The sequence below is a fragment of the Chelmon rostratus genome, chromosome 7, assembly GCF_017976325.1.
Source record: "Chelmon rostratus isolate fCheRos1 chromosome 7, fCheRos1.pri, whole genome shotgun sequence".
Classification (NCBI taxonomy): Eukaryota; Metazoa; Chordata; class Actinopteri; order Chaetodontiformes; family Chaetodontidae; genus Chelmon; species Chelmon rostratus.
The window spans coordinates 20,862,092-20,877,444 of NC_055664.1; the positions used below are offsets into that span (position 1 = coordinate 20,862,092).

Consider the following 15,353-nt stretch of genomic DNA (forward strand, 5'->3'; position numbering starts at 1 on the left):
ATTCCTGTGTGCAACAATCTATTTGTGCTTTTGCTGCTGTATGAGTCCTGCTGTTGTCAGCACCTGGGAAGACAGTCCTGTGAATGCTGTGCAAAAAGCAACCCTACTTTGTTAATTAACTTTTAACATTTTAAACATAATTTTAGTGTGCATATTTTTATGTATGGATGTTTTGAAAGCATAGTTTGACTGGTCAATCATTTTAGGTAGGAAGTAAACAATAATAAAAGTAATAAATGATTAAATAAAGATTTTAAAAAGCAACAGATCAGAACTAACAATTAACTTAACAGAACTTAACAATTATTGTCAAAACTCAACAAGTGGACTGTCCTGATTTTAACAACCTTTTCATGTCTTCAGAATTGGTAAAAATTAGTCTGCAAGCATGAATGTTGAAATCCCACACTGGTTTGTAGACTCACAATTACAGGAGCACAAATGAAAAGCTTCTCTCATCTCAGCATACCACCAATGCAACATAATTACTGTCAGCACTTTTACAGAGAAGATGCAGCCAAAGAACATGACATTCCTTGGCTCAGCATATTATGTTCTTCTCTTAGTTCTGCTCTTCGTAGTTTTATAGTACTGCCAGGCAGAATGTGTTTTATGTTCCAAAGCACAGTGTTGGTTTTGGTTTAAAGCGTTCGCTGCAAATGGCCTAAACTCACAGGGCACAAAAAGAGGCTGGACACGTGAGGCATATTGTGCATTTCATTTGTCTGTGTTACAGTAGCTGTGCAATAAATACTGTTTGTACTTTTCTGTTGTGTCACATCACTCAAAATAATGTGTCACCTCATAAAGTTACAAGAAGGAATATGTGGTTTTCTGTAAGGGGAGAAAATAGCTTGAAGTGACATTTTACACCCTTTAAAAGCTCAAAAATGCACAGAGAGTTTAAGCTAAAACTAAACACGTTTTCATGGAAAAAAAAAAAGAATCTGAAAACTGAAAAAAGGTCAAAACTTGAAACGTGAAAGTTGAAAACTGCCCTAATCCAGAGAGATGAAAGTTGTTTCTTCTGGCATCATTATTTCTGTCAGCATGGTTATAGTTCCTTTTGGTTTGTTTGTCTTGTTAGTTAATTGGATGACTAAAAAAAAAAGTTAAATTTAGTAGAAAGTTAGGTCTCAGGCCGACAAAAGGTTTTTCGGTTCAGAGAGTGCAGTCAGCCATTTATAAAGCAACGTTCTCCCTCATAACACAGCAAGCTTTTTTCTGTTCTCCTCATAAATGTTTGGCACAAGCACATTCAGACGACTCTCAAAAGGTTTCCTTGTTGCCAAATTCTTACAAGCATTTGACATTATATAGAAACATTATTTGGCCACAAATCGGTGGTCATGAGTCTCAGTAAATCTGAGATGGCACAAGTGGCATGAAGGACTATTTTTACCGGTAAGACTTCCAAGCCGTCTGTTCACCAGCACCGAGCAAACCACCACAAGACTTTTCCCAATTTCCATTTTTCTGCAGTTGCGTACCAAAAATCATCTCATCCACTGACTGGTAAATACTGTAATTTGAACCAAAGAGCCAAATGTAAAAATGTGCCACGAAATAAGAGGCTGCATTAAGAAAAGCAGGCACCACAAACCCAACCAAAACAGACGCCGCAGGGTTACATTTAAAGCCAGGGTAGTTGTGTGAGTTACACAATACAGCAAAGAAAAATTCTCATGGTTGTCAAAATATGTAGACTGCTGGTAAAAAAAAAAAAAAAAAAAAGCGTTTATAGGACCAAATTTGAGGAAGCCAGGCTTTCCCCTCCTGGCATGAGGGGGAAACACACTGATGTTGACCAAACATGCAAATACACACTAATATCATTTCGGGTCACTCAGGTGGGTATTCATGTTCCATGTGGGATTATCACATGACATTTTAACAACCATGCAAACAATCTGCTTTACTCTATTGAAGTCAATCTACTCTGCTGGAACTCTGACATATCTGAGAAAGTGGTGTCTATTTTGTCAGAAATGCTTCACCCATTTATCACAGTGTTGTGAACCTGTTGCAGCACTTTCTGACAATTCCTTTTGCAGCTGATTCAAACTGACACACTCACTGTGATAATAGGCATTTGAAAGGCTGTAGAGAGGCGGGGCTGAAGTATTCAGGTCAGAACACACCGAGGAAATGGGGGGGGGGGCTGTTCACTGAAATAATTGTGAAATGTAATTTCTTAATCAGTGCGCAGAATACAAGTCATTTGGTGCAGACACGAAAGTCTTGAATGGCAGCTATTTGGTTGCAACATGTTGTCAAGGTTGGCTGCTTTATCTCCTGTGTTCCAGTTAACTCTTCAGAAGCTCAGCTGAAGGTTTGACAGAGTATTCAGTGGTCTGCAGCTACCAGGCTCGACAGCAACCTATCGACTTATCAGACTTTTAAAGTGTTTAGACATAAATAAAGGAATTTGTTATTTTTTCACACTGTTATATTCTGGCAGTGTGCAGTGGCATTAGAAACAGCATTTAGACAACCTGGGGAGATAAAATGAGCAGAAAAGTTAAGTGTTTTGGTTTTTTGGTTTTTTTGTGGCTAGTTCCAGCAGGTGGAACTCATGATATCGGTATTTTGAAAATCCAGGCCATGACCCAGCCTTTATCATTTGTTATAAAAAATACACACGCCCATGATAAAGATGATTTAAATTCACAGCCCCACTGCTGGCCTGAGACAATTTTTCTAATTCACACCACAGTGAGTCACAGACTAAAGTGTGTCATAGTCTGATCTGATGCAACGGACACAAGTGTTCATCTTTTCTTCATTCACAGGAGGATTCAAACATGAATCAGCTCACTGTACGCACTTCTTTAACGGCCGCAACTGACGAAATCCTCTTCAGGACACCAAAAGGAGTTAGAGGCTTCAGTTCACCTGTCCATATGATGTGGCAGCTGCAGGAGCTCCAAGTTCCTCAACTTTCTGCCAAGTTTGCAGCAGTTCAGCCAGTATCAGTGATGACGGGATTTCTTGTCATTATTTGGGAGGTTTGCTGATGGAAGAACCCTTTTTTGTTGATTCTCAGAATAATCAGTCAGTCAGCTCTTTTGTTTTGGTGTGAGCAGCTCTCTCTCTCTCTCTCTCTCTCTTCATTGTGATTCGCTTCTCTCTCTCTCCCTCCCTCTCTCTCTCTCTCTCTCTCTCTCTCTCTCTCTCTCTCTCTCTCTGTCCTTTATCTGCTGTGGGACTCCCCCCTCCTCCTCTCCTCTGCGCCTCAAAAGCGCGATCCATGGTGCGAAAGCCTCCTTTTCACCGTTTTCCTTCAGAATGGCATTCTTCAAATATCTCCGCTCTGTTAAGAATGAGTTTATCCTCTTCTCAACTCCATTTCTTCTACTTCCACTGCCTTTAGTGATCGGGACATCGGTATGTAGCAACTGATTTGGATGGAACAATGGGTTTATTTGGATTAAACTTTGTGGTGGAGAATTTCGGTAATTGTTAATGATTTTGGCATGGAATAATTGAAATGTTGCTATCTGGCAACATTTGCACTCGGGATGTCTTTAATTGGGTTTACACGTTTTTTTTAGAACTTAATTAGGAAACATTTCACCTCGTGTGCATGCAGTTTTAACACATGAATGAACTAAATTTATGCGCAAATTCAGCGCGCGATTGACATTTCTTGCCTAAAAATGAGGTTTGAGATCGAGCGTGATTTGCGCTGGTTTCCTCGTGCACCTGTTGATGCGGCTCACAAGTGCGCAGCGCACTTGGAGCAAAATGCATGAGAACTGTCCAGTGTTGCCTGAGGCTGGAGCGCTCGGAAGTCTTGTTATTTTAACTCCTAGTTGTTAACATGAAGGGTCATGTCCAGCGTGGGAACACGGAGTCAAAGGGCTCTGTCCATGTTACACCTTCATGTGACACAGACATGCACACAGGCATGTAGGCATGTTATGATAGACATAGACTGCAGCCGTGAACAAAGATATGAGGTAGGGGAGGGGAGGAGAATGTGGGGTCTCAAACTTTAGGATTGTTTCCTCACTTTGCAAAAAGTGAAGACAAAGGATTTTTTAACAAGAAGCAACATGAAAGCAACCAGTGGGCTCTGTTACCTGAAAAAAAAAACTGTAAAATGTCTTAATTAGGCAGGCAATAAAACATGGCAACATGAATATGTCATGTACTGATAATTGAAGAGGTGTTTATGGAGCTCAGACATATGATCTAGCAAGCAGTGACAGCAACAATAGCACAACAAGCACACTTATCTTTACCCTTTGAACCATAATAACATCCCATTAAAGATTATGTAATCCTGCTCCCGGGGGCTGTTTTTACACCTGACATGGCATCTTTCCAGAAGGGGTCTTATGTCTGTGTGCAATTTGCTTTCATGTTTTTGCATTTATTCATGCAGGAAGCAGAATGCGCCTACGTGATAGTCCTGATGGCGGTTTACTGGTGCACGGAGGTGCTCCCGCTGTCTGTGACAGCTCTCCTCCCGGCCCTGCTCTTCCCCTTGTTTGGCATTATGCGATCCAAAGACGTGAGTAAAATCACTTCAGCACTGTGCAGAGTTTCTGCTCACACACGGCTCATCCTCCTCTTTGTGACCCCGCTGTCTCAGGTGTGTATGCAGTACCTGAAGGACGCAAACCTGTTGTTTGTGAGCGGACTGATGGTCGCAGTAGCCGTGGAGCACTGGAATCTGCACAAGCGCATCGCCTTGAGGGTGCTGCTCTTTGTTGGAGTGCGTCCAGCGCTGTGAGTGGCTCAGATGCTCACCTCCACGGCAGAGTATCTGTTTAGCTTGTCATCTTTAAGACCTACATTTTGGAAACATGTCTAATCAACTGTGACATCAAAAACATCTGCTATAGATAAAGACGTTTTTTTATCTCTCTCCCTCTAATTTACTGATTGTTGTGAAACCCAATCCAAAGCCACTAACACTATTTATGTTTTTTCTTTATCTTCGTGGCAGTTTGATGCTGGGTTTCATGGGTGTGACAGCCTTCTTGTCCATGTGGATCAGTAACACAGCAACCACAGCCATGATGGTGCCTATTGTCCAAGCAGTGCTGGAGCAGCTAAACGACAGAGAGGCGGAGATACCTCAGATTCTCAGCTCAGAGGAGCAGGTCCAGACATCAGAGGCCGACAGCAAACAGACCGAGAAGCAGAGCGAGGGGCAAAGTGAGCCACGGTCACCTTCAAGTACAGCACTGTTGGCGTTTTTCAGAAAACGCACAGCTCTTATTATCCTCTGCTCTTTGTTTGAAGGCTCAGTGGTGGTGACTTTCTTAGATGCCTCAGCGGAGGCAGAGAGACATAAGGAGGCGGCAGAAAAGAGGAGAATGTGCAAAGGGATGACCCTGTGTGTTTGCTACGCTGCGAGCATCGGAGGCACCGCCACACTGACAGGAACCGGCCCCAATCTGGTGCTCAAGGGCCAGATGAACCAGTGAGCGTTTCCTCAAAGCATTGTTTAGTCATCCTGCATTTCTTTCAATCTTGTTCTGTGAAATCTAAAAAATCCCTTTTGTTGCTTTCCATAGGCTCTTTCCCCAAAACGGAGACGTGATTAACTTTGCCTCCTGGTTCGGCTTTGCCTTCCCAAACATGATCCTCATGCTCACGCTGGCGTGGCTTTGGCTGCAGTTTGTCTTCATGGGATTCAAGTGAGTTTGGTGATGGTTAAAGCCTAATTACAGTGACAGAGACTTGAACCAACATCAAGAAACTTTTGCCGCATCAGGAGTTTGTTTGAGTGCAGAGGTGACAGAAAGATTTTTCCCATGTGATCCCTCCAGCTTTAAGAAAACGTGGGGCTGTGGGGCTATGAAGACAGAGAAGGACATTGCCGCCTATAACGTGATCCGCGAGGAGCACCGTCTGCTGGGGCCCATGTCCTTTGGAGAGATAAGTGTCCTGGGTCTCTTCGTTCTGCTGGTGGTGATGTGGTTCACGAGGGACCCAGGCTTTGTCAGCGGCTGGGCGACAGATATCTTCAACTCCAAAGCAGAGTTTGTACACAACAAATTTCCATTTCTAATTCTGAGCCATAGTTTTTGTAAATTATTTGCTTAATTTCTTCCCTCCGTCATCCCTCTGCTTCTCAGGTATGTGACAGACGCCACAGTGGCAGTCTTCGTTGCTGTTCTTCTCTTTGTCCTGCCCTCTAGACCCCCGCGTTTCTGTTCGTGGAGGACCCAAAGTTTTGACACAGGTGAGCTACTCATAGCTATTCATTCTGGAAGAAAACAGATTATGTGTCACGTAGTTATAATCGTGTTTTGAGAGGTGGAGACTGTGCAATAACTCAATCGTCAGTCACTGGATTTATTGGCTCTGTAGCACCCCGTCAAGCTGCTGGCCCAACTCCTCGTCTGCTCACCTGGAAGGTTGCCCAAAAGAAGCTACCATGGGGCATCGTGCTTCTTCTTGGAGGAGGCTTTGCTCTGGCCAAGGGCAGTGAAGTAAGTGACAGTGACAGCCACACTGTTAATGGGAAACTGGCCTGAGAGCTTACACACAATATGGCATGAATAATAACGTCTCCGGAGGGGGGAGCGTGGTGGTGGCTTCATGGTTCTCTGCAGTGGTTTTTATTGTTAGTGGCAGAGTCTGCCATTCCTGCACCGGATTCAAATTGCTTATGCACAACGGAGTCACAGGAAACGGCGCTGCATGTAATCCAGCATCACTTTTTAAAATTTTATCTCATAAGAATCAGACTCACTATTTACAGTTTGCTCAGCTATCAGAGCTCCATTTAGCTACTGCTCTGCAAGCTGAACATTTCCTACTGCTGCAAGTTCAAATGTTGCCTGTGTTGCTTGTGTTTTTTCATTTTAAATTTCATGCTGCAAATAGCGCTGAGTTACACTTGAAAGTGCTCCATACGATGCACAAACCCTAATTATAGTATACTCATACCAAATGAGCAAACGGTAACTCAGCTGTTTAGATGAATGCTGTGCACATTTCCAGAAGAGACTAACTGTGTATATGTTTATTATGTATATCTCTGTAGGAATCAGGACTCTCTAAGTGGATAGGACATCAAATGACTCCCCTGCAAAACATCCCTCCCTGGGCAATTGCTATCATCTTATGCCTGCTGATTGCTACCTTCACCGAGTGCACCAGTAATGTGGCCACTGCGACGCTCTTCCTACCTGTCTTAGCCTCAATGGTGAGTTCTCAGACAGAGAGTGAAATGCATTTGATGAGGGCAGAGGCAGAATCTCAGACTGCAGGAGACAGACTATTATGTTTGGCAGCAGAGGTTCAGTGAGGTGAAGTGCGACATATGTGTAATTTCTTTTGAACCGATTTTCCCCAATTGGAGTCCAGCATTGAAACTACTCCCAGTAGGAGCCGGCCCATTTTCCCTTGTTTGGTTACCCATCTAGTTGGTCATTCAGGCTGAATATGTTTGGTTCCCTTTCCCCGGGCCCCTCCTCCCATTAATAACCTGCCAAACACTCCAATTCAGCCCAGCGCCTTGTAACGCTGCCCACCCCGCTGCTGCTGAAGAATGGCATGACTGTGCCCGCTAGTCGAGCACTTGAGGGGACGCCAAAGCTGGGTTGTGAAAGACAGTGCCAAGCAGGGGTATTCAGACAGATATTTATGAAAGGGGCGAAGGTGTCCAGCCTTTGTGTGAAAATAGGGATGGAAAGAAAAGAGAGAAGAAAAGAACATCTGATCAGTTATACTCAGCTGAAAGTGGGGAGATGACACTTTGTGGCTCTCATGGTTTGTGGTATGTCACTTTGTGTCATCCTGTCAAGTGAATCTTTAGCATTTGATTTAAACAAAAACATCAGACAAGACAAAACACTGTCATCGCAGTGACCTGATATACAGCCCACAGTTTGAAGAAGTCCAACTATAAAGTTTAAGTCTTTTCACTCTTTGTTTATTTTGAGAACCAGAAATTACTGTGCACTTGTAAGCTACTGTGCTGTGGGACATGTAATTCAGCAGCAAATTCCAGAGTAATGTTTTCTGCATCTTAGTACTCTGCCATTATCGCTACATATGTACCGCTTTTCTATTTTGAATATCATGACTCAGCCCCGAGCTTGCAGGAATTACATCTTAATTACACCCACCTAATGAGAGTTTTCACTCCACGCAGAATTGCACACATTTCACTCTGAGTTATGAGTCAGTGATTACGGCTGCAGAAAAATAGCCAGATGGAGGAGTGGAGGATTTTGTTATCAAGTCTGTGTTCATCCCTGTCTCAGACTATTCAAGCTCTCTGTGTGATTATTGCAGTCTCAGTCCATTGGAATCAACCCACTGTACGTCATGGTGCCTTGTACACTGAGTGCCTCTTTCGCCTTCATGCTGCCTGTTGCTACACCTCCAAACGCAATAGTCTTCTCTTACGGATACCTCAAGGTTGCTGACATGGTGAGTATGGCAGTGGTTTGCTATGTTTATTCAGTAAATTATATGTTGAACATGCAAAGTCGTCAGTTTAGGGCCCCTGCTGCGCCGTCGGGATCGCTGAACCTGTGTGTTCACAGTCATTTGCAGTTGCGACCTGAAACTGTTGAAGGAATAACTCACTGTTTTGGGGAAACACATTTGCTCTTTTTGCTGAGGGTCGGATGAGAATGTGAACGGAAGCGGTGTAAGGGTGCATGTCGTTCTCACAAAAATTCACAACTGGACAGTTTGCGCCGTCGTTGTGCCCCAGACGATGTGCTGACTCTCTGTAACGTCAGCTGTAAGATGACTGAAGCTGAGCGTGTCTGTGTGTTTGTGAGGCAGCTCAGCCTCTGACTGATCTCACAGCTCACCTGGGATTCCACTTCTTTTTCTTAATTCTCTCATTTTGGACATGTCTTAACAGCATTTTGCAGTGGCGAAGTTGTGTCTAATCACCTCTAAATCTCACTTTGGTTTATGTCTACATGCTAGTATGAAGCCACCACCAGCATCTGGTTCACTTAACTTATTATGAAGACTGGAAATCAGTAAAACTGCTGGCCTAGCTATGTCCAAAGATAACACAACCTGCCCGTGAGCACCTTTAAACCTCACAAATAAACACATTCTCTGTAGTATGAGTATAAATGGAAAGTTGTGGTTGTTCAACAGGGGTCTGTGTACTGAACTATTTCTTCTTAGAGAGCAGAGACTTCCTGAAGTCTTGCTGTCTTTACGGGGAATAAGAAGTAGTCTGCTGAGGTGCTGGTAGTCAAATTCTGTTGGCTTTGGTCATACTAACCAGCTGATGGCTGCAGCTTTATATGTAACAGAGAGACATGACACTTCTCATGTAACTCCAAGCAAGAAAGTAAGTATCTCCTAACTATTTCTTTAATATCACACCATACTCTTCCTTTCCCTCAGGCCAGGACAGGAATAGTCATGAACATCATTGGCATCCTCTGTATTACACTGGCCATCAACAGCTGGGGCAAGGCCATGTTTAACCTGGACTCCTTCCCCGCCTGGGCCAACGTCACCGGGGTGTGATCCTGGTTCCGCCATGGGAGATGATCCACGCACACACTGCCCTCCCTATCCACAGGTGCCGGACAAAGACCTCTGGTCAGAGCGACAGCACAGGACCACACGGTGGACCACATGCGCCCGACTGCTGCTAGAACACAAGCCCCGCAAGGCTTGTTTTCATTGACAACTGAGTCTTGCTTGTGAAAGAAAGTGGTGATGAATACGATTAGGAACGGAAGAAGAGTTGTCGGCGAATTAAATTCAAATCTTTTTCTATTTACATTGCATCATAATGAAGTTACACTTCTAAATTATGTATATCTTCCAATAGAGACTTTCTAGTCACCTAAGCAGCCAATTCTAGAAACACCATTCAAGTCCACTCATTTTTTGTCAGAGGAATCATAGGAAGGGCTTTTCATGAGGTCAAGGTTGTTAGAAATGTTTCACGTAGCCACATGTAGCCACATCTTGATAGCAATAAACTGTACAGCATAAAATAAGAGCCTAACTTCACACATTTACTCAAGTAATGCACTTAAGTACAATTTTGAAGGTACTCGTACTTCACTTAAGGATTTACATCTTATGCCACTTCTGCTTTACTTCACTGCATTTCAGAGGGAAATGTCGTCCTTTTTACTCTATTACATTTATCTAACAGCTGTACTTTCTAGTTACTTTTCATATTGTGATAATATGACATTTGACTATAGATTAAACTATGCAACTGCACGCACATCAGCCCCGTCTCAACCAGATCCAGCATTAAAATTCTGTTAAATACATTAGTAAAATAATGCAACATCGTTACACGTAACACTGACGAGGGCAATTCAGCTGCCTAATGAGCAACTTTACTATTGACACACTTCTGTGTCAAAATCTGTACTTTGACAAAAGTAAAACATTTATTGCAAGACTTATGACGGATTATTTTTTACACTGCTGCCACTTAAGTAAAACAAACAAAAAAAAATCCAAGTACTTCCTCCACCACTGTGTTGGTTAGGTTTGCCATTTTGATATTTATAGATAATTGGCTAATATGCACAATACAGCTGACACTTGACCACAAGTAAACATGTACTTTTGCCCCCCTTCTGTCCGAACTGACCTGCGCTGACCTATATATCAAGACATATGGTTGTTTGTTCCAGCATCAGCTGAACTTTGAAATATACTCTCATTACAAAACAACAAGCCCATACATGTTTTGTGCAAGCTTGTGCTGACTTATTGTACTGTAAACACATTTTCAACATTTTGATCAGTTCGCTGTGTGCTGACATTGTGAAATGTCTCACTGCAACAATGAATTCTGTTTGAATTGTAATAAGACTATTTAAGAACCACTGTGCGTTTTTTTTTTTCCTCTTCAATATCAAGACTTTTGTACATGGAAAATGAATAAAGATGAATAAAGTACATTTCAGTGGCCTGTGACAGACTATGAAAATAAAAGAGTTTTATACTAAGAAGTTTTAATGTTTCTTGCTTGTCATGTTGCCTTGTTCAAGTCACGCTCAGAGAGTTTTTACAGTAAATTCTGCCAAAGTTGGTTTAATTTTTAAGGCACTGATTTAACAGCAAGATCATTAATGACCTGGTTTAGGCTCTTAAACAAATGAGAGGATTTAATAAAGCAGGTGGAACGACAACTCGGCATTAGCTGTTAAAAAACAACATTGTCGTTGCTCAGTGTCATCCAAAACAAAATGATCCCACTTTCATCACTCTTCAACAACATTCAACATCACACGACAGTTACCTGTGTTTAAAAGTGCACACGTGTTTCTCTGCCTCCTGCTTAGTGACATCTTGTCTCATGCATAGAGCTGATATAATCCTGTAAACACAGTGTGGAAAGCCACAGTAATCCCGGACTGAAAGGGCACACCTAATGTATGCAGCCAAGAGTTCTGTGTCATTGTCCTTTAGCCCAGACTTTGCGTGAGCCAAAGGTCAAGGCAGTTATTGTCCAGCGCTCATAAACATTATGAGCTCTGAGAAGACATTTCACATGGCTCCACTTAAAGACCCCAGAGAGCTTTATTACAACCCTGCAAGTATCTATCACCATGATGAGAGTTACGTGTTAGAGCAAGACAAAGGATCATCATGAATCATTAGACTCGGTAAGAGGGATATGTACACATACTCTGGTTTTCAGTTGCTTTCACTGTACTTGCACGCTGCTCCAAGAAAAAATATCAGCAATATAGGAGGTAGAAATGGACATGATTTTAAAAAAGCAAGAATGTCTACATATAAAAGTCAGGTGTGTCTATAAATTGTAGACTAATAGTGAAAATGAATATTAAAAGTGTAATCAAATAGATTCTTTATGTTGTACATGAAGTAGGTGGTTATTTACAGTATATGCATGTATAAATGTCTATATTCAGTGTATACAGTGTTGAACTCTATATGAGTCATAATTTGAAAGTAAGAAGATGTTTTACAGGGTTGTTCACGCTATGACTGATTTAAGTGTTTGTCATGGTGATGGCCTGTGGAAAGTATTGTTCATTCTAATGGTTGTTTTTGCTATGCGGTGTTCCGTAGCTCCTACTAGAGGCCAGATGTTGGAACAGTCTGCATCCTGGGTTTGATGGCGGTGATGCTTTCCTACCACTTTCCTGTCTCTTGAGATGTGAAAGTCCTGAACAGAGGGCAGGTTGGCACCAACGCTTCTCTCTGCAGTCCTGACCGTCTGCTGTGGTCTGTTCCTGTCCTGTTTGGAGGCCGATCCAAACCAGACAGTGATGGATGCGAGTCCAGCAACTCCCGAGGCAGGCCAAGCGTCCTAAGCCGGCGCAGGAAGTGCATCCTCTGCTGGGCCTTTGTGATGATTGCGTCTGTGCCGAGTGGCCACTTCAGGTCATGGGAGATTGTGGATTTCAGAAACCTGAAAGTCTCCACCTCACGGCACAGCACCAACAACAGCACGAAACCATGTTGGTGGTATCGTGTGACTGAGGAAAACATGTTACACTGCTGCAAAGGTAATGGGAGAAGGAAATGAAAGGATCACATGAATATTCTGACCTCAGTTCTGTTGGACAATTAAAATGTTAGACGGTTTAAAAGTGGTTAACAAGCGGTTGGGTTCATAGGGCAGTTCAGATCACTATGATCTTGGGTCCCACTAGGAAAAAAAGCTTATGTAATTACAGTGCCTTTCTCTCCTTTTGCTGCCTCCCAGCCACCCACTCATTATCCAATTGAAACACATCCTCTTGTATCATAGCCTCCAGTATTGGCTATATATACATGTAAGGCTTCAGTAGGAAATTGAACCTGGGAGTTGTTCTCTTTGCTGGCATTTCACGCGACTGACTGCACACACAAGACCTCTGGTGAACCCAGAAACATGTTTCTATTAAATCATTAGAAACAAGGCCCTCTGGTTGTTGAGTAAGCAAGTAGAAAGATTAATAAATGACTTCCAGACAAATATACTGTCATGTGGGAATCAAGAAAATCTTCCAGGCACGCACAGGGTCAAACGGCACATTTTGCGTCGAATCCACCTGCTGGATTTGGAAGTATTTGTGGATGGGAAGGCTCTTTAAAACCACAGTGGCCTTCCACCTTTTCTGTATCAGTTACACATGAGGACAATATGCAGCCTGTCTGATAAAATCAATCCTTCCTGGCACATAAAGACTTGTGTGTAGAGATGGTTTCAGTTAGAAATTCGAGCATCCAATCAACCTTTGGACAGGAGTCAACAGGGCAAAATCTAAAGGATCCAGAAGAGGACAGAGGGCCTTTCTTTGGACCCTTTTGGCCAAAGCACATTCGTACTGACCAGGCTAAACTAATAGTGGTTTCACAATCATTCCCTTGGTGGGATTATATGTGAATCATTACACCTTTAATACCCCAAAGGTCGATAAAATATCCATAGCATCAGATTTGCACAGATAAAGCTGCCCCTTACATTTGTAAGGCACAAAGACAAGAAACAGGTGATGAGGAACAAATGAATAGTAAGCAAACCTGAGCTCGTCATGGAGCAGCTGTTTACATCATGATCTGAAAAAGACGATGAAGAACACTCCAAAACATGTCCAGATAATGAGTTTGAGTGATCTTGATGATATTACATAACAAATGGGAAGAGAGTTGTCCACGTTGACTGGCTCATTACAGGAAACGGGAACAACATGATTCTAGTCCTCGTTAGCGCCGGGGCTCCGTCAGCCAGTCGGCCCACCACTTTGGTCCAGACTGAAATATCTCAGCGAATATTGGAAAGAATTCTGTAGAATAACTTTGGTGATCCCATAACTTTTCAGTCAGCGCCATCGTCAGGTCAAAATTTTTGTTTGTCCAGCACTTTGGTGCCAGTGGCCTGAGAAACCACCCAGAAAGCAAAGTATGATTGGATCAGCTGTGAAGTATTGAATCCACACTGCTGCCTGATGCCAAATGTTGAATAAGTACCACATTTTCATGACGCAATTATTAAAAGAGTGTCTGGGATTGAATTTTAGCTGAGTTTAATATATTTTGAATCAAAACTACACTAATTTACCACAAAAAACACACACTTTTTCATCCCATTTTCTCTATTTATACAACATTTGTACAAGGAGACATTCTTCTGACCATGTAAATAAAGTTCAAGACACTTTTAAACTTGCATTTAATCCAATAATGACAGCAGGTTCAATTTAAATTCTCATAATATTTACTAACAAAAAGATTTAGTGTGTCCTGGAATATTTCTCTAACTATATTATAGATCAAAATATATAAAATGAAATATAATCTGACATATCTTGCAAATGAAACAGTGAAATAATAAAATAAAGTGTGTCATTTATACTTTGCTTATAGAACAAGAAATGTTAATGTAAGTCTTTCATGTGATGTAGAAATTAGCATTTCTTCTCTGAATCGCTAAAGTTCATCTGCGACGTCTCTTTGTGTCCCAGTGCAAAAGTTCCTGAGAGAGATTTTAAGCAGAAGAAGAGTGCAGCCAGGAAGTGGAAAGAGGTGACAGATTACGGGGCCTAGTCATCCCTGTGAAGTACCATTTCTTGCAGGTTGTGTGGGACTCCCTGTGGTTGGAGCTGGCATCCCTATGAAAACAAGTGAAAATGTTTTTTCACTTTAATTTCATTTACCAACATTAACCAAATCAGGTTCAAGTATGTAGGAAGGTCCTGCCAGCCTCTGAGCAGGTGTGAGCGCACTGCTTAAATTGCAGCAAAGGAATCCAGAGAAAGTTTCCTTTTAACTTGAATGGATGATTTTTTCTTGAAGGAACCAGTCAAGACCCCTTCAGATGGGGGCACTGTCATCCATGAGGACTGCAGAATCTCAGAGAGGAGTCGCTTCATGTTTACTGAGTAGCTTCTTTACTTCTATGGGAGTCTTCCTCTGGCACCCAGAAACCTTCACCTTAGGGAGCATTCCCCTTTTAGACGCTTGTTCTGCGTGTACCACACACGTGCTCAAAAACAGAGTGAAGGATGACTCATCGGCCCGTATGACCGCAGTTCACGTGTTACTTGCACCACTTCACTCACAAAAAAGGGACATTTTTAAGTGTAATAAGAGGTTAAAGCACTGCAACCCTACTATTGTGTCCGTCTCTCTGAAGTTCTGCATAGACTGTTTTGATGAGACTGCCTTGTCAATTTAGCCTCAGATTTTTTTTAATGGTATTTATTCATGGTACAGTCAGCTGATTCAAAGTCTGTTTTTGGCCTTCATGTCAAAACAAAGCACAGACATTTTGTTGTTCATGTCTTTCCTGCAGGACCACATCACCTGATGCCGTGATTGCTCAATGCAACAAACAGCAGTTTTTCCTCTTGAAGCCTATTACGACAGCGATCTTTGTAAATGTTGTCATGCCCTGGTGGCCAGAATAAATG

At 42.3% G+C, this 15,353-nt stretch overlaps 1 protein-coding gene across 1 annotated transcript; it reads left to right on the top strand.

Moving 5' to 3' along the window:
* Positions 1-3,250: 3,250 nt before the first annotated feature.
* slc13a5b (solute carrier family 13 member 5b) lies at positions 3,251-10,799 on the top strand. Its single transcript, XM_041940285.1, is given in 13 exon segments — positions 3,251-3,269; positions 3,272-3,387; positions 4,391-4,519; positions 4,601-4,737; positions 4,958-5,169; positions 5,257-5,437; positions 5,532-5,654; positions 5,787-5,999; positions 6,096-6,202; positions 6,331-6,452; positions 7,010-7,171; positions 8,266-8,403; positions 9,352-10,799. Coding segments are annotated over 13 exon segments (1,785 nt in total). The 3' UTR covers positions 9,478-10,799.
* Positions 10,800-15,353: the final 4,554 nt, after the last annotated feature.